We start from the raw sequence: 19,924 nt of genomic DNA, 5'->3' as shown, positions 1-19,924 counted from the left end.
TTCCGGTTGTTGTTACAGCAATTGTCCCACAATGCCCTGTCTGGCAAAATCTGCACACAGCGAAGTAATTCCCAGCATGAGCAGCAGAGAGCAGTGAAGTCTGTGGAAGCATGACCCTACCTATCCATCTATGTGTGTGTGTGTGTGTGTGTCAGCCTATCTGTCTGTCTGCTGTGTGCCATAGGCTGCAGTGAACTTGACCTACCATGAAAAGCTCAATGAAGAATATGCCAAATTTGTATAAGTTCCATTATTTCAAATGTCCCTCCTGTCAAGCCAAACCTGAAACTGCACGTGGTGCACCTACTGTTCATAAACCATTCCAACACATTAAGTGCTGGACGTTTTAGAGACTAAAGAACACTGTAAGAATATGAAGCAGCAAGTTTGCTGACGCAGTGTTTTCCCTCATTTAATTAATCAAATCACTTTGCAGACATCAATCATTAAAAAAGATTTAGCTGGTTGCATGATACTCAATTTGCCCTCGTTTCAAACATTTGTATGTAAATATAGAACTTACATAAAATGTTACATATGTGATAATTTTGCTACAATGTGATATTTTACAAGGATTTAGATTATAAGTCAGAGCTCAACCTACATATTTAATAACCAAAAGTGTGGTACAATGCACACAGGCATGAATTAGTAGGAGAAAATTAACATACTAAAATAAAACATCAGAACATAATATGTTGTTTTGTTATATAGTTTACCTTGGGTTTTAAATAATAGCTGTATAATCTTGTCAAATAATAGTGAAATTGTTTCCATTGATTAAGCCCAGTCCTACAAACACAAAAGTATTTATTCCTTAAGTATTCAACTTGATTTGTATCTTCGAGGAAGATGTTTGCAAAACAGCAATACTGATGAAATATTAAGTATTCTTTTTTTCTTTCTGCTTAAATGCTGTGACAGAGCTGTTGTCATGACACTGACCATGTGTTGTGTTTCCAGGCAACTGCACACAAGAATCATCACAAGTGCAGTGTAAAAGCAGTTAAATATGGCTAAATATATGCAAAAAAATAAATAAATAATAATTATTTACTCAAATAGATTTTGAAAAGACAACCAGTTGTAAATCAGTATGGAAATAATCAAGATTCAAGATTCAAGATTTTTATTCGTCACATACACGATTATATAGAGAATATATAACCAGCAGTAAAATGTGAGTAATGTAATAAAAGAGTAATAAAAGAGTATTACAATGATGATTGCATTTGGTTACAATTTGAGTACTGTGCGTTGAATCAAAGTACGGCAAAGGGAGATTTTGTCTAAAATAGTCTTCACAAAAGGTTGGAAGTTCTGTATGTTATGTTTGTATGAGTTTATGTTAAGCTGTGTCAGCAGCACAAACATCTGCTCATCCAAAATAACAGAGGAGAGGATGATGATGAAGGATCTTTATTGTATGGCAGTACAACAGCAGTTAGTATGGCAGTACAACAGCAGTTAAATCCCTTCTTCTTACTTCTAGACTCATATCCAATAAGACCATTATAAATACTGCATGTTGTCTGAGTCCAGATCTGATACAGTCTTTCTTTCCATAAGCAATTTTTTGCCTGAGTTTACAAACAATTGACAATTATGGATGGTTTGCATGGGACATCATGGACATCTAGCACTTTGGACCAAACACAGCTGAACACACTGTCTGTAAAGTCATGCCACAAAGTTTACTTGTATTAAAGCTGCACATTTCAAAAAGCGTTTTATGAGAAAAAATAGAAATAAGCAGGACTATATAAAACTGACAGACCAACATAACAGACATCAAAGATTGAAAACGATGAACATTTTAATGTTTTGTTCATGCTGGATTATCACTCTCATCGACATAAAAGCACACGCACACATACATAATCACACGCGTACATACACGTTGTGATGTCACAGGTAGACAGACCAGTAGATAACATTGAAGAAGAGGAAGGTGAAAGGGAACAGAGCTCGTGCATAGAGATCAATCCGTTTAGCAGCGGATGGAATGACAGGTTTCGGAGGCGCCGGCTTCTTGTTGTTCTTTTTCTGTGATTTGCCGGCAGCGTCTGTGACCTCTATGGGCTTGCCGTAACAGTCGAAGTTTGAGAGTTCGAAATCTCGTGGAAGAGAACCGACAATACTGAAATCATTTGAGCGCAGATCAGATTTCGAAGTACACACCTTCTTGCAGCGGTTTTCCACAACCTACATACACACAAAAGACATTTTAATACATACAAGAATATCTATCTATCTATCTATCTATCTATCTATCTATCTATCTATCTATCTATCTATCTATCTATCTATCTATCTATCTATCTATCTATCTATCTCTTTCCATCCATCCATTCATCCATCCATCCATCTACCTGTCATCTGTCCATCCATCCATCATACATGTCTCTCCATCCATCCATCTGCCGGTCCATGAATCCATCCATCACCTTGCTTGCTTTTGTCTGTCCATCATTTCCTTCATATCTCTCTCTCCTTCCATCCATCCATCCATCCTCCATATATATCTCTATCTCCATCCATCCATCTCACATCCATCCATCATCTATCCTACATATCTCACCTTCCATCGATCAATCCATCCATCCACCCATTCATCTGTCTGTCATCCATCCATCCATCCTACATAACTCACCATCCATCAATCGGTCTGTCTATGCATCAATCCATCTGTCCATTCATCAATCAATCAATCCAACCAACCATCCATCCATCCGTCCATCCATCACTTTCGTCCATCCATTCCTCCATCTATCATCACACATATCTCTCCATTCATCAATCCATCCATCCATCCATCCTCCATATATATCTCTATCTCCATCCATCCATATGACATCCATCCATCAACTATCCTACATATCTCACCTTCCATCGATCCATCCATCCATTCATCTGTCTGTCATCCATCCATCCTACATAACTCACCATCCATCCATCCATCATACATATCTCTCCATCCATCCATCCATCCATCCATCCATCCATCCATCCATCTCCTTGCTTCCGTCCATTTATCCATCCATCAATGAATCATACATCGATCCATCCATCTCTTTCGTCCATCCATCCATCTCTTTAGTCCATTCATCCATCCATCCATCCATCTCTTTCGTCCGTCCATCCATCCACCTCCATGTTTCAGTCCATCCATTCATCCATCCATCCATCCATCCGTCCATCCATGCATCCATCCATCCATCTCTTTCGTCCATCCATGCATTCATCTCTTTTGTCCATCCCTCCATCTATCTATTATTAATTTAACAAGATAAAGTAGAAGTCAAAACCTTGAAAATAACTAGTCAGTTTGGTCCATTAGGTGCTAAATGATAGACGTGTGATTGGCGCCCTATATTTTATTCTAAAGATGACCAGTTTCTCAACTTCAAACTTCAGTGAAGCCATTTCAGTCATCATCACAAGACATTTCTCTTAAATATTGTTTGTAATATGACCTCTCCCACTCAAACATACACACACACTTGTGAACCCCTGTGCTGCTCTATCATAGCTTCAGGCCTCGTTGCTGTCGGGTCACATTACTCTCAGTCCCCCAGAATCCTCTGCTCTTCTCTGAACCCATCCCAGTGAGCGCACACTCAGATCAGAGTCTCAATTACAGCCATTTCATCTCCCCATTAACACACACACACACACACACACATTAATCTTAGATAAAGAGAAGACATACACACACATCCTAGACATGTCCCACACATTCATATCAATACACACATTTTCTGAATAAGAGCGCAAACATGAATGCACGCATTTGTCTTAATTAAAAGAATTAACATGCATACACACACTGACCTGTAGTGTGCTGACATGTATAGGTGTCCCACCAGTGCCATTGGCACTGTTAGTCTTAGCTAGTGTCTTGTTCTCTTTTTCTCTTGCTTTATCTTTCTGAGTCATCTTTGCCTTCTCTTCCTCAATGCGCTTGGGACTGTTCAGCATCACCTGGGACACAGCATACAGACAGAGCAAATTAATGCAATGCAAACGCTCCCTAGCGACCTCAAAAAGCAATGACCATCTTGAGAAAACAACAATGTTTTATGATTTCATTAATCTATCGAAGTTATGCCATACTTTGAAGCAAGGCACATTATTCAGGCTTAATGTTTCAACCTAAAAAAGGGACAACTTTGACATTTTGTTATCAAATGCAATGATATTCATACACTTCATACAAATTTAGTTTAAGTGTCCAAGGAACAAATACTGTGCATCCAAAAAAAAAAAAAAAAAAAGTAATATAATTTTAGGCCCATTGTATAGCAATCTTCTAGTCTTTTCTTTCCATTATATTGATTGCTCAATCAAACATCTCTTTACTGGCGCAAGTCATATTGCACACAGATAGAAATAAATTGGCCATATTTAAAAAGAAATATTACTGCTTTGTTGATTTTTCCATGAGAGAAATTCAAATTAAAATTAAAAATATATATATATTAATTCAGACACAAAATCAGTTTCAGTTCAGTTTACTTTCATACAGTACACTTTTTATATTTCTGGATTTCCAGCACAAAATTAAGAACAAATTATTCGGTAATTACATTATTATTCAGCTCTGTGCTCCCAGAGCTGTTATCCCAGTTTTCCAGAAAAAATGGACAATTTAACCACAGGAACTGTATGTCTGTTTCATAGTTCAGGAGGAGTTCACTGTTCCTTAGCAATGCATTATTCTTGCGGTTTCTGTCCTGTTTTCAGTTTTCAGGCTTTGATTACAGATCTATTTTCTGTTCTCAGAAAAAGTGCATTTCCGTGTCAGCCTTTTTCGCTTCCTATTTAAGGAACAGCTATATAAGAAATGTTGGGTACTGGAGAAAGTCAAATCCAAACACAAATCCTGCTAATATGTTCTAAAACATATCACAAAACAAGACTGGAGTGAGAACACATCAGTATACTGCTACATAGCAGTAGATAGTTTTAAGTGACAACTTGTTTGATAATCGTGAAACACTACAGTTTCAAGAACTATATTAAGATTTTTTATTCAGATTATTATTATTATTATAGTGGCTACACTAGACAATAAGGTTTCAGTTAACTATATTTAATAGGTTAATCAACAATAGCTAACAACATGCGATACATTTGTTACAGTATTTATTAGTCTTTCTTAACATTAGTTAATAATAAATAGAACTGTTCATTGTCAGTCCAATAATATTAATAGATACAAAATTTTACCGAATTAATTTATTGTATTGAATTCAAAATTAACTAAGTATTTTTCATTTTACATTTGGTACTGTAATATACTGTAATGTATGATCTCTAGTGGTTTACTGCTTTTAGCAAAATAATTTTGCATTAGCAGCAATAGATTGACTGGAAATTTTGTTATACGAAGGTCTCACATTTGCAAAACTGTAAATACCACTTAAGTACACTGTTATATTGTACATAAGAATATTTTTCTTTTTTTTAATTAGATTTAGTTTTAAGCTGTAAGTTAGTAAAAAAAAATATGCAAAAAGTATTAATACAGCATTTAATTAAATGTGTTTTTGGATATATAAAATTATTACTTAAGCAAGGCAAAGGAAACCCATTTTACTCCAAGATTCAGTGGTATTTTCACTACAGAATGTTATTTAAAAAACATAATTTTAAATGTAAATCAGATTTTCACTGTGGACAAAATAAACTAAGAGTGTAAAATTTTAAGCAATTTTATTTTCTGAAAGTTGACACAGGGCTCAAAGTGTGAAACACCCACACAGTGTCCTGAAGCGGCTAAATCTGTAGTTCTGCAACGTCCCGACTCGAGGAAATATATGAATACAAGACAAGAGCAGACATGTGCATACACACCTGAACCACAGCGTACTCCACAAGAGAGGCAAAACCAAACAGCAAACAGGCAATCATCCAGATATCAATGGCTTTCACATAGGAGACCTTAGGAAGCTCAGACGCTAGAGACATACACTCAGACGACAGCGACAGGACAGACAGAATACCTAAAGAGAGAGACAGACAGACAGGAGAGACAGAAGGAAAAATCCCACATACTGTAACTACATAAATCATATTACTGTGCGCTGCTCTTGAGTTTCTTCTCACTTTAGCACAAGTTATACAATGATTTATGATGCTTTAATGTTCAAACTGACCTGGGAGTGACAGCCGTCTCTGAAATGGACAGATGAATAAATGAGAGAAAGGAATGAAGGAGAGGTGGAGCCTATGAAAGGAGGAAGATGGAGAGATAAGAGAGGAAAAACGGGCCGGATTACAGGTAATCAAGGGAATGACTGACGGAGGAAGCTCTCAGAGTAAGTGGAAAGATTCTTTAACATTTGTACCCCTTCATGTGTCCAGAAGTTTCATATACATTTCAAATATAAATGTTTAGAAGTTTAGAGTTTTAGCAAAACCAGGACAGATTTTAATTTCAGTACATTGAGTAATTTTTCTTTAAAATTATATAACTTAATATATGTCTTTTATAAAGGTGTTTTTTATTCTGGGGATAAATATGGATAAATTAGAGAGATGAGAAGAGAGAAGTTCAGGACTGGGTGACTTGCTATAATTTTTTTTCATTTATTTATTTTTTATGTTGCCCCATTAGAAGTTATTTGAAGCTCAAGAAAGCACATAACTAAAGGATCTTAGTTTTTTTTTTTTTATGAATACAATTTAATTGTTTAAATGTTCATTTATTATGAAAAATACTTTATTATTTTGATGATTATAAATGATTAATTATTTATTCCATATAATGAAAAGAAATAAATAATGGATGTGTACAAAGGATGTGTTAAATTAATAAAAAAGTTATGGTAAATTATAAATTGTTAAAAAAAATTGATTTCAAATAAATGTTCTTTCAAATGTTTTATTCAAAGAATCCAGAAAAACATGCATCATGGTTTCAATAAAAATATGAAGCAGCACAACTATATTCAACATTGATAATAATCCGAAATGTTTCTTGAACAGCGAAGCAGTAGAATGATTTCCGAAGATCATGTGCTCTGATCACAGCGATAAATTACATTTTAAAATATATTCACATAGAAAATAGTTATTTTAAACTGTAATACGATTTCACAATATTACAGTTTTGCTATCAAATAAATGCAGCTTTGGTGATCATAAGAATTTTTTTTTTTACCCCACACATTTAAAGTGCTCCTATCATACTATTTCCATCATTGCATTTGATGCAGTGTGTAATGTACTGTAGCTGTATGTGAATGCAAACGATCTGCAAAGTTGAAAAGCCCAAAATGCACAATAAATAAAGTAAAAACAACTTGACCCGCTCTTAAATACTGTAGCTTGTTCATGTCAAGAAGACGCCGTGTCCTACACTGTGAAAGTAAATTAGTTTTAGATTTTCACTTTCGAAAGATAAGGCTGCAAAGAATAAGACATTTTTTTAACTGTACAACAGCAGTTCAAGCCCAATCTTTTTTTGTGTTCCCATCATTTAAATGCTTTTCTAATCTCAGGGAGTTTAACGCGGTATTCACAAAACACTTGCTCTTGAAAGATGTCTCAGTTCCCAGTTTATTTGGACCAGCTGGTTCCACTGAATCACAACCTGAGGATATGATAAATCATAGAGTGTTCAAAATAGGGAACTATGGCAATGGGCGTATTGTTTCTGACACAGGCTGTACATGGTGGACCAATCACAACAGACTGGGCCATCTGACCAATCAGAGTGGAGTAGGCTCATGGAAAGGAAGGGGTTTAGAGAGACTAAATCATTTGAGAACTGGAAAATGAGGTGATATTAAATGCATATTTTGAGAAAACGAAAGTTTTTTTAGCTTGCATGCATGCAATCTTATTGGAAGAGAAAATAAAAAGTGTCATAATAAGGGCACTTTAAACAGTATACATAAATTGAGAAATATAATTGGTTAATTATTAGAATTTTGTATTTACAAAGCCTGCACATAAAATCCCATGGCTTATTAAATCATAAATGCAATATAAGAAAGATAAGGGTCATCAAACACAACACTGCAGTTCTAATAACAGCTAATGTATGTGGTGTTCATCTGAAGACTGACTCACCTAAAGGGACTCGAGCTGCACTGGCGTCTGGGTTGATCCAGAAGGACAGCCATGACAGGACGACAATCAGCAGGGTGGGAGCATAAACACCCATCATATAAAAGCCCACCTGCCTCCTGAGAGTGAAGATGACTTCCACACATGTATAATAACCTATAGAGGATGCATTAAACATGAAATCAAAGTCTTGAAATTGTTCCTATGAACTGCTTTTTATGCACTGTATAGGACAGGTTTTATTGTTTTACCCTTGTCCCAGATGTCAGTGGGGAGCATGAGATGAAATATGAGATGATAGTGATGATAGTGAACATTCACGAAACTGAAAATGTCACTCGTGAACAGAATATTATTATTGCACGTCATTTCCAATTGAAATGCCATTTTGTCAAATATTCCATAAGTTCAGTTCTGTGTCCTCGGGATACATAAAATGCTGGCTATGAAATTAGTCTTAGTAAGACAAAGGAGTCTGCCATATTATGCCAAAAATGTTTCCATCACTGTCATTTTCACCTCAGAACGCTATCAAGCAAAATGCATGATTTTTTTATGAAGTGTAGTGAAAATAAGAGTTACTAGCTTAGACGAAATGACAAAAATAAAACAGTGACTTTGAATAAATTATTTCCCAGAAGTCCACAGTGCCAAATGTTAAAGTTAAAGAAACAGTTCAGTGTGTCTGTTTGTGTGTGTGTGTGTGTTTGTGTGTGTGTGTGTGTGTGTGTGTGTGCATTTGCAGATTCCCTTAGAGTTCATCTGTCTCCAGGAGTCATTGTGAAATCCCTGTTGAACACTGAACATCTGTCAAAAAACACTAAATAAACTACAACAAAAAATATCAAACACAATTAATCAGAGGAGCACAAGCTCTATTTTGGCAAATTAAGTGGAGCAAAAATGAATCCATTAATGTCTATTTAGATGTCTTATACACTGCAAACAGCCATAAATAACAAGCAGCTTTTGTCTTCACAAGACATTAACGGATGGACTGGAGTGGTGTGGATTATTGTGATGTTTTTATCAGCAGTTTGGACTCTAATTCTGACGGCACCCATTCACTACAGAGCATCCATTGGTGAGCAAGTCATCCAATGCTACATTTCTCCAAATCATTCGCACACATCTCTAGAGTGTTCATTTTAAAGCAGTATATCATCACTCACAGATATAAAGAACAGAACAGTGCATTTAGAAACACCTCTGACTTGTGTCTCACGTGCGGAGACCATCGTCAGTATGCAAATAAACCTTTTTCTCAAGAAACACAACCAGCTCTGAGCTCTGTGTGACTGTTTCACCTTAAAATAGTTAACGAGATCATTAAGAGCAGGCTGTAGGTGTTCTTTTTATCGTCTTGTTTATGGTGTGACTGTGTTTGATCATTCATATGAACGTGTGTGCGTGTGTGTGTGTGTGTGTGTGTGTGTGTGTGTGTGTAATCTTAGCAAGTTACCCTCATGCTGTTCTGTTCTCTTACATAAGAAGTCAATACTGTATTATGTAATAGATTTCCACAGGAGAAATACACTCAAATACTTCTAAAACTATACTTTATGTTAAAGGTAGTAAATATGAGTATGTGTGTTTATGAATGGGCAAAGTAATGGATAATGTACAGTCAGCAGGTTATTATTCCAAAAAAAGATATATTTTTAATAACCTGAAGGGTCTTATTTTGAAATAATGACCGACTGACTATGCACTATGCCTCATGGCTACTTAAATAATTAAATGTGAAATTTTGATTAGAAATTATCATGTGAGTACAAAGAGATATCATTGAATGAATGAATGAAAGAATGCCAAGCTACCCATCTCAGAGGTATTAATTCATTTGAGTCTTAATTAGGACTGTAAAAGAGGTATGAGGTGAACGTTTTCTTACTTGCATGAGTGTGTATGTGTGTTTGTGTGTGCTATTCTTGAGCTGTTGCCTTCCTGAAAACCATGTCCCATTTCAATGTCACCCTCTTTTAATATGTATGCAGATATGAGTGTGTTTTTAAATGTTTATCTATACCTGTTCCCGGGTAGAACTTTGTGCAATTTCCATACTTGATATCCTCTTGCTTTACATCAAACTGTGGCAAAGCAATCTCATCCATCTGAACAGGGTCTCCAGACTGCCACATAAACACCAGGTCCCTTGTGGTATAGCCAACTACACACACACACACACACACACACACACCCAAAATTGACAAACATTTTACCTCATTCTTTCCATTATTGCTCTCTCTTAAAATACAAATAAAACATATTAGTTTCATTTTATTGCAGGAGTACCAGTTTGTGTGTGTGTGTTTTACTAACAGCTCTCTAACTGCATCTTGCAGAGCTGGGTGTCCATAGGAAACAGCGTTAGATCCAGAGGGCAAGAAAGAGTGACAGACAATCTGAAAAAAGGGAGAAATTATGTAAATAGGTAGCCAGTTTTTTAGAGTTTAGAACAGAAGGACGTGAGCAAGAGAGAGTGTGTGAAGAGAGGATACACACACACACATACACTGCAAGGCTCATTAGTTCTGAGTGCATGTGGAGCAGCAGCAGCAGATGAGAGAGAGAGAGAGAGAGAGAGAGAGAGAGAGAGAGAGAGAGAGAGAGAGAAAGAGTAAAGGGTAAGAATCTCACTTTAAGGCGCTCTCTCTCTCTCTCTCACACCCACACACACACACACACACACACACACATGGCTAAGCAAAGATGTAGCATATTCTCTCATCTGCCACAAAGACCCTTTCAGCTTGAGCAAACAGCCATGGCTTCAAACATTCTGCTATCTAAATGCTGCGGTTAAAGATCAGAGCAGAATAAATTGAAAGAAAAACAACAAGATTAATATATAGCAAAAAAGTGTCCAATGAAAAATGTGAATGCAAGAAGAATCATTCCAATAGATTATTCAGCAAAACAAAAGTAACTCGAACACATTGCCAGAGGTGTAATAAGCATTTTACATCTGTGAAATAAATCAACTCCAAGGGTAGATTTGAAACAGAAGGTAATAACACTGATAAACTGCAATTAGCATTTGACATACGCTTTTTTTTTTTTTTATGTGATATAAACAGTTTTTCTTCATATTTATCAGTACATACTGTTTAGGCCTAATTCTAATTTGCTGCAAACCATATGGTGAATATTGCATTAATCGCTGATGTTCTCTGATACAAAACTCTAAACTTTCTGAAACAGCATAAAGAGATTATATTATTAGATTTGAATTGGATACTATATAATGATTTAAAAGTTCTGAGAATGGTAACTGCTTTAAATTTAATCAAAAAATGCAGCAATGACATTAATCTTCACTAGCATTCAAAAGTCTGGGGTTGCTTTCATATTTCTCTTGTACTTACCAAGGATTAATGTATTTATCTGAGTAAAAACACAGTATAAACAGTAACACTGAAATACTATTATAATTTAACATTTCTATTTGAATTTCAGTCTTCAGAAGTTATTCTAATATGCTTACCTGATGCTAAAGAAGCATTTCTTATTATTTTTAATGTTGAAAACATTTAAAAAACTGTGATACTTTTGAGTTTATTTATTGTAAAATGTAAAAGTCTTTACTGACTCTTTTGAGCAACTTAATGCATTCCTGCTGAATGAAGATAATACTTGCTTTAAAAAAATCTTACTGACCACAGTGGGAGTTGGAGAAGCAGCTTTTAGGAACAACATTGCAGACACAAAACACACACACAAAATAGATTTGTATCCCTTATTAGGGCAAAACATGGAAGCAACACTCTTTTATAATACAACTATTAAAAGTGAATAACTTAATAGAAACTATACACTCAACAATGGTGTTATTATTATAATATTGCCACTGTTTTATTAAAACAATAAACTTAAGCAAATGCACTATCACAGCATTTTTATCACAGAGGATTATTATCTAGAACAATCCAGAATATGATTATCCCCTAACGCAGTGCACTTGAGGCTTATTAACCAAAACTGAAAAATATACATGTCCACATATAATAATGCATGCTTTTGTAAGTTTGCATTTTGAACCACAGAGCAATGCAGTACATGCAGTAAAAAGTTTAATTTAATGCTACACTGTTGCTTATTTATTTTCTTAAACTGTAAAACATCTGACCGTGACTTACCTCATGCTGATGAGGATATCTCCATTGCGGAAAATGAACAGAAGTATGTTTTCCTGTGTGACATCATGAAAATTAGCACTTTTTTCATTGGCGAAAAACAGATCTGGCTTCCACAGGCACTGGAACATTTTTGGATCCACGGTCAATGCATCGGACTTAAAATCAGTTGGTAGCCGCAGCCGTGGGTCATTCCAGCGCTGACGCAGGAATATATTAACACGGTAATCCTGGACATGAAACGTACAGTTAGTCTTGGTACGATGTAGGGTAAACAGAAAGTATACTGTCAATCGATCAAACGTACATTTAACAAGACTGCATGCTTGACTAATATGGAATAAATGATGCAAAGAAAAGTTTGGTCAGATAGAATATATTATATGTGGTCCTGGACCACAAAAAACAGTTTTAAGTCGCTGGGGAATATTTTTAGCAATAGCCAAAAAACATAGTATGGTTCAAAATTATAAATTTTTCTAAAAATCATTAGGATATTAAGTAAAGATCATGTTCCATGAAGATATTTTGTAAATTTCCTACTGTTGATATATCAAAACATCATTTTTCATTAGTAATATGCATTGCTAAGAACTTCATTTGGACAACTTTAAAGGTGATTTTCTCAGGATTTAGATGTGTTGCACCCTCATACACTTGTATCTCAGTCAAAATTGTAATATAAATAGCTTATTTATTCAGCTTTCAGATGATGTATAAATCTCAATTCACATATAAGTAAATTACGCACACATATTAACTAATGCTTTTTTTTCTCTTACCATTGTAGTCTCCTGGATCGACCCAAAGCTGTTGATGAAGATGTTCACCTTATCCTCCACTGGGATACCTGCAAAAAGATATGTGCTACTCTCAGATTCACCAAAGTGCAAAATAAATACTCGCAAATGTGAGAGTATTTCGTGCACTGTAGGATATGATAACTCAGGACCTTGGCATGCCCATTGATCTTATAGAGTTTCGTTCAGACATTTTCTTATTCTGCTGGGTTCAGAATGACATGTTCTGATTCTACAGGGTCTTGTGATGCCCAGCAGCACGACAGAGGAGAACTTCCAATTACTGTGTACAATACATACTCTGCCATTCTCTGACACTGTGATTAAATGATCATTCTAATGAGGTCATTCATTATGTTACAGTATTTGTGATGTCTGTGTAAAAAGTGCAAAAGCTGAATTTTATAGTTGTTTTATGAACATGCTAGAGGTTTGATAATCAGGGTATGACATGAATATGAAAATGCATCAAAAATATCTGACGCATTTCCAAGTGAAAAGGATAAAAATATTCGAAAAATAAAAATGATGCCTAAATTGGTTAGCAGAAAAGGACGGGCATATTCCAAAGACTAAATATTTTGGTAGCACTTTACAATAAGGTACAATTCATTAATATTAATAAATCCATAAATGTATAAATATATGATTGCTCATAGGTAATTTATGTTCATTCATAAAATCTCATATTTCATAATGTGTGTGTGTGTTTAGAAATTAAGGAATTAACATTCACTTACTTTATATTTATAAAACTGCATTTTGTTAACTGTTAGTTCATAATGCCTAATGTATTAGCTCAATGATATTTTGTTTATTTATAGTTATATTTATTGTTCCCAATGGAGCCATACTGTCAGCTGAAAATGTGTTTAATATTTTTGTGCATTTCTGAGTGGGCCATTTAGTTTATTCATTGACTATAGCAGGGTTTAATTTGCAAGGAAAATATTAAAGAAAAAAAAAGGAAAGAAAAGATAAGATAAGTAAATCTCAGTACCTTTGAAGTTTGGTCGTATTCGTGAATCATAGGTCATCATCAAGCGGTTGAGTATGTTGCTGGTCGAGTTGGCTGGGACTCTGTCCAAGTCCTCTGCTGATAACTGACTGGCAATGTCAAAACAGACACACACACGCTATACTGGCAGTACATCATTTATCAAAGTCATACAAGGATGAAACTTGCCCTGGCATAGAGTAAAGCCCTCTCAGATTCAAGAACTATTCACTATTCAACACATCATTCCTCTGGAATAAGGTCTGCTATGAGAAAATGCAGTAAAACGCACAGACACTTCTTTATGCTTAGTCATTTAGATATGGCCCTGTATATGGCCTGAGGCCAGTTTAGCTGGATCTGTTAGTATGTAATCGAGAGCATTGACAAGGACACAGCTGGTCCTGGACCAGTGCTTACAGTGCTATCCAGTCTTGCAGGCTCCTAAATTTATGGCCAGACTTTCACTCTGCTTAACAGCATTGCAATTCTCCATGACTGACATCCTTGCATCCCTGGAAGCCTTAAATGATTATGGGACCAGCACACATATGTGTGTATGTGAGTGTGTTACTGCCCGGGAGACTTACGAGGGACAGACGACCTGTTTGCCTTTTTTCCCCTTCTTGGGTCTGCCTCCATCTTTGGCAAAGCTCACTGCAGAGAACTGTATTAACAGCATCAACAAGATCAGCCCTTTGAGAACCATGACTGCACACCTGCAACGCACACAGACACATGATTCAGCAAAAGCATGACTGTAGTGTAACTGTGGCATTCATTTAACAATGGCATTTATTATGTTAGTGCCACCAAAACATATATAAAACATCAGTAATAAAGGAATGTAAAGGATTTTTCTTCAAATCATTAACTTGTAGAATTAGCTTAATATTTGCTCAACCTCTGGCCATCTAAGATATAGATGAGATTTGGAGTATTGGATGACTTGCTCACCAATGGATCCTCTGCAGTGAATGGGTGCCGTCAGAATGAGAGTCCAAATAGCTGATAAAAACATCACAGTAATGCACAACACTCCAGTTCATCAGTTAATGTATTGTGAAGTTAAAAGGAATGCGTTTGTAAGAAAATAATTCATCAGCAGGACAATTTTAACTTTAAATCATCACTTCTGGCCAAAATATGAGTCCATGATCCAAAATAACATTTCCTCCGTTGAAAAAAATCCATTCTCCTTACATCAAGATTACTTTTCCATTTGAATAAGCAGTGTATAGACAGAGGATACATTAGAAGCAATGGTTTAATTATTCCCAATTATGAATTAGTTTCTTATAAACACAGCTTTTCTCTTCACATGATGTTAACTGATGGACTGGGGAGGTGTGGATTACTTCTGGTTTATTGTAAAGTTTTTATCAGCTGTTTGGACTTTCATTCTGACGGCACCCATTCATTGCAGTGCATCCATTGCTGAGGAAGTGAACTCATCTAAATCTTGGATGGCCTGAGGGTGAGCACATTTTCATTTTTGGCTGAATTGTTCCTTTAATCATTTAATTTAAACAAGTTACTGCTGTTAAAGACAAATTCACAATTTTCTTAGAAAGCATTAAAAAACTACAAGTAAAATGAAACCTATGGCTATATGTTGTATTGTTTTATATTTCTCCCGCACAAATGTGACCCTGGAGCACAAAACCAGTCTTAAGTTGCTGGGGTGTATTTTTAGCAATAGCCAAAAAAAAAAAAACATTGTATGGGTTAAAATGATTGATTTTTCTTTTAAGATCATGTTCCATGATGATATTTTGTAATTTCCTACCGTAAATATATCAAAACTTAATTTTTGATTAGTAATATGCACTGCTAAGTATTCATTTGGACAATTTAAAGGTGATTTTCTCAGTATTTAGATATTTTTGGCACCCTAAGAAGCCAGATATTCAAATAGTTGTATCTCGGTCAAATATTGTCAGATCCTAAAAAACTTTCCTGTGCTTTCAGATGATGTATAAATCTCAATTTCGAAAAACTGGCACTTAAGACTGGTTTTGTGCTCCAGGGTCACATATCGTCACTTATTTTTACATTGGAGACCAAGGCTTTGTCAAGCTATTGAACTTTTTGACTGTGATTTTCCATGAAAATAGAAACAGTTCACCAAACACACAATCACCTGAGGACATGTTGTCATAGCTTTTACATTCTTGTCACAATGAAACATTAAATTGTCCATTATACAGTGGGTATAGAAAAGAATAACCCCCCTTTAAAACAATCACATTTTATTGTTTTGCAGCCTGACATGAAGACAGTTTTTGTTTTTTACCAGCTACATTTACTCATTTCAACTTATAACATCCAAATGATCGATTTAACACTAACATGTCAGGTACATAACACCAGTACATCAGGTGTAGCTATTTAAAGTCATTTGACTTTCAGCTGTGCTCATTTTGATCAGCTCAGCATGAAAAGAGATTTCCTTGAGAATTTCAGTCCTTGGTAGTGCAACTGAAGCAAACAAACAACTATGGGTGGCAAGACACTGTCAAAAGATCTCAGGGACAAAGCTGTGGACAGGCACAAGTCCGGAGATAGATACAAAGGCTTTATCAATGCATAGAAGCACAGTGAAGTCTGTTTTTAAGAAGTGAAAGGTATTTGGTATAACAGAGTCGCTCCAAACTGGATGAAAGAGTCAGATAGGCAACCAAGAGTCCCACAGCAACTCTGAAGCAGCTGCAGGAATTTATGACAAAGAGTGCTCATTGTGAGCATGTGACGACAATATCACAAATTCTCCACAAATGTGGCTTGTGTGGCAGGGTTGCAAGAAAAAAGCCGCTCCTCAAGAAAGGCCACATGTGAGACTGAGCTTTGAAGATTCTGAGGCAGAGACTAGAATTGAATTATTTAGCCTCAACAACAAATTATATGTCTAGGGGAAATCCAATACAGCTCACCATCTAAATAACAGTAAAGCATGGAGGAGGTGATAACCTGTAATGAGGGTGTTTCTCTGCAGCAGGGACTGGAACTCTTGTCAGAACAGAAGGGAAATGAATGTGGGAAAATACTGTCTGTGGAAGACTTGAAGACTGCAGTCCACAAACTGTCATCAACAAATTGAACTGAACTTGAGCAGTTCTGCAAAGAAGAGAGCAAATATAGCAAAGTCTAGATGTGCAAAGTTAGTAGAGAAAAATCCCTACAGAATAGGCTAAAGGCTGTAATTAAAGCATAAGGTGCACAAGGGGCTGCTGATCCCTTTTCCAACCCAGTGATTCTGTTTTTTTTTTTCTTACATGTTGGTTACATCCTTCACTTGGATGTTAGAATTCGTTTTGCACTGGATGCTTGTACAAACTGGCCTATCTCAAAGTGTTTGCTTTTTGAGTGTCTTGATATAGAAATGGCTCTTACTTAATAAACTGAATAACAATCTCGTCCAAACCCCCTGGATCAGTTTGAGAGACGCGCTTTGATCAGACCTTGAGAATAATGTGCAGAATAATAACAGCAGAGTGAAAAACGCTCGGGAACGAATCCAGCACTAGATCCGAGGAGGACACACTCATCACACCGTTAAACACTCCTCCAGACTTATACACGAAGACCAATAAACACACGCGTAATAAGTCACTCTAAGAACTTGATAAATCATGCTGAACCGAGACAAGCGCGCGTCAGTGAGAACATCTGAACATAGGACAGAATACAGACACGCAGTCTTACCTCAAGAAGAAAACACAGCAGATATTAGTGTCCCCCGCTCAAACACGCTTCCAGCAAACACACGGCCGTCATTGTACGTGCATCCACGCTCCGGGTTCGATTTCGGTGTGGGTGATGATGGAGTGCGCGTGCACGCACCTGTCCCGCTGCAGTGATGCTGCTGATGCTGAGCTCTCGCGTGATGCAGCAAGCTCTGTCCCGCACCGGCGTCACTTTCTCCGCATGGATTTAAGTTACGAAACCCACTGAGCTAGCACCACTGAGTGAATTCGAAGATATAAAGGACCCGTGTTATGCAAAATCAGAGTAGAAGAAATTTAAACTGTTGAACGCAGCAGCACATACATCTTTAACAAGAATGTGCGCTGTGATTATATTAAGAATTCACGAGATGTTAGTGGTTTTGTGAACAGCTCCTCCTCACCTCGATGCGTCCTTCGTGTCACATTAAATCACAACCCTCTCTGTTAACATATTCACACTGAGCCCCAGAACTAAACGAGGGCATGGGATGGAGAGAGACAGAGAGAGAGAGAGATAGAGAGAGAGGGGGGGGGGGGGGGGGAGAGATAAATTATCCCATGTGAGAAAGGGAATGAGAGAGAATGAGTAAGAGTCACACAAACATTGTGAAGGTACCCTGAGAATAAGATTAATTATATTGAAATAAATCATTAATTATATAGCAAATTTATGATGTTTGCGTGTTTGTGTACACACACATTTATCAATATATAATTATATATAGATATAAACACAAGCTACACTGATCAAAATAATTAAATAATAAATCATCTTATTCTCTCTACATACACATGAATAACATAAATGAATAATTAATTATACATGCATATAATTAATTATGATATAATAACCATGAAATAATTATTAATACATTTATGCATAGCAGTATAAGTTATATCAAATAAATTTAATCTTCTCTCTCTATATGTATATGAAGTAGAAAAACTTTAGTGCATAGGTGTCTGAGAGATCCCAGTAGAAATACAGCGCAAATGAGAAATAAAACACTTCAATTGTGTTTCAGAATTTGTGAAGCCATTCTGCTCACAGCGTGGCACAATGCCAGCATGCTGCAGAGGAGACACACAAGCTCTCACTCACACATAAACACACACACACACTGGGCAGCTTCACGATGGTCTTTACATCAGCATTTCAGATGCTGTAAAACATCAGCACTCACACCTATCACACACACACACACACACACACACACTAACTTGTGTCAGATGTGGTAGTTTGACAGGTGAATTATGATTTAAAAAAAACAATTACAGCGAGTGACTATAATTCTTATAAAAGTCATCACTGCACAACCGCATCCATTCAGATAATAAAAAACAAGACAGATGCTATGCCAAATATGGGGCATGCTTTCATGGCTTCTACACGTATAGAACACACACACACACACACACACACACACGCACACACACACCATCTGTCCAGGGCTAACAGGAACACAATTTATCTTCTGCATGGGCAAATTTGACCACTACAAATGAAGAATGGAGCTCACTGTTCAGATGCCATGACCACACACAAGGCAGGATTGGGTCATGCATTTATTTTGTGTGAACTGCCCCTTTAAAGCACATAATTCAATCTCAAACCACAGATAGACCAGAAAGAAAAATCAGGCTTCACAAAAATTATGCAATTTGTATATTACAGCTTATTCAAAACACAGAACATTTGGCCTATACAGTATGTCAAAAGCAATGGAGAAAAGCTATACTTTAAAAGTCAAGAGTAGCCAACTTTAAACTCATTCATTATAAAATTCAAGGCCACATATAAGGTGAAGGGACAGTCCAGCTCAACAGAACTGTCAGCACTAGGGTGGTTAGATTAACAGTCTTTCTCCTTTCATTAGCTCACACTGCAGTGCTGAACTCTTGTGGCCAAGCTATTAAACAGCAGTACAAACCCCTCCGATTAAACCTGATCTTCTTTACCAGGTTAATGTGCAGAGATAACATTCATGAGTTGATTTCCCCCAAAAATATCAATGCTATGTGGCTGTATTGTTTTCAACATTGCTGTGTGTTTGAGCCACCTAATAAAGCAACATTATTTCATTTTCATTATTATAAATGTTCCTAGACACTCCTGAAAGTATATATTTCACCTATAAGACACTGTAGAAATACAGTTTAGAGTAACTACTGACGACAAACATG

General features: G+C 36.2%; 1 protein-coding gene across 3 annotated transcripts; it reads right to left on the bottom strand.

Annotated features, from left to right (window-relative positions):
- Positions 1 to 1,112: 1,112 nt before the first annotated feature.
- Positions 1,113 to 18,147, bottom strand: LOC132142202 (glycine receptor subunit beta-like). 3 transcript variants are annotated; one of them, XM_059551873.1, is made up of 11 exons: positions 17,718 to 18,142; positions 14,603 to 14,731; positions 14,016 to 14,122; positions 12,998 to 13,065; positions 12,219 to 12,445; positions 10,402 to 10,484; positions 10,109 to 10,249; positions 8,083 to 8,235; positions 5,860 to 6,008; positions 3,835 to 3,984; positions 1,113 to 2,205 (listed from the first exon to the last, which is right to left on the bottom strand). In XM_059551873.1, the coding sequence occupies exons 2-11, from the start codon at positions 14,719 to 14,721 to the stop codon at positions 1,909 to 1,911; spliced, it is 1,494 nt and encodes a 497-aa protein (XP_059407856.1). In that variant the 5' UTR covers positions 14,722 to 14,731; positions 17,718 to 18,142; the 3' UTR covers positions 1,113 to 1,908. The 3 variants fall into 3 exon arrangements, 2 of the variants coding, with proteins under 2 accessions (XP_059407856.1, XP_059407857.1); XR_009434030.1 differs by lacking the exon at positions 5,860 to 6,008 and having other exon boundaries at positions 2,067 to 2,205; positions 17,718 to 18,146; XM_059551874.1 differs by lacking the exons at positions 1,113 to 2,205; positions 3,835 to 3,984; positions 5,860 to 6,008 and adding an exon at positions 6,044 to 6,232 and having other exon boundaries at positions 17,718 to 18,147.
- Between the last annotated feature and the right edge of the window lie 1,777 nt (positions 18,148 to 19,924).

The sequence above is a fragment of the Carassius carassius genome, chromosome 6, assembly GCF_963082965.1.
Source record: "Carassius carassius chromosome 6, fCarCar2.1, whole genome shotgun sequence".
In the NCBI taxonomy this organism is placed as follows: Eukaryota; Metazoa; Chordata; class Actinopteri; order Cypriniformes; family Cyprinidae; genus Carassius; species Carassius carassius.
Note: the sequence above shows the minus strand (reverse complement) of the source record. Positions and strands in the feature narration are given on the sequence as shown.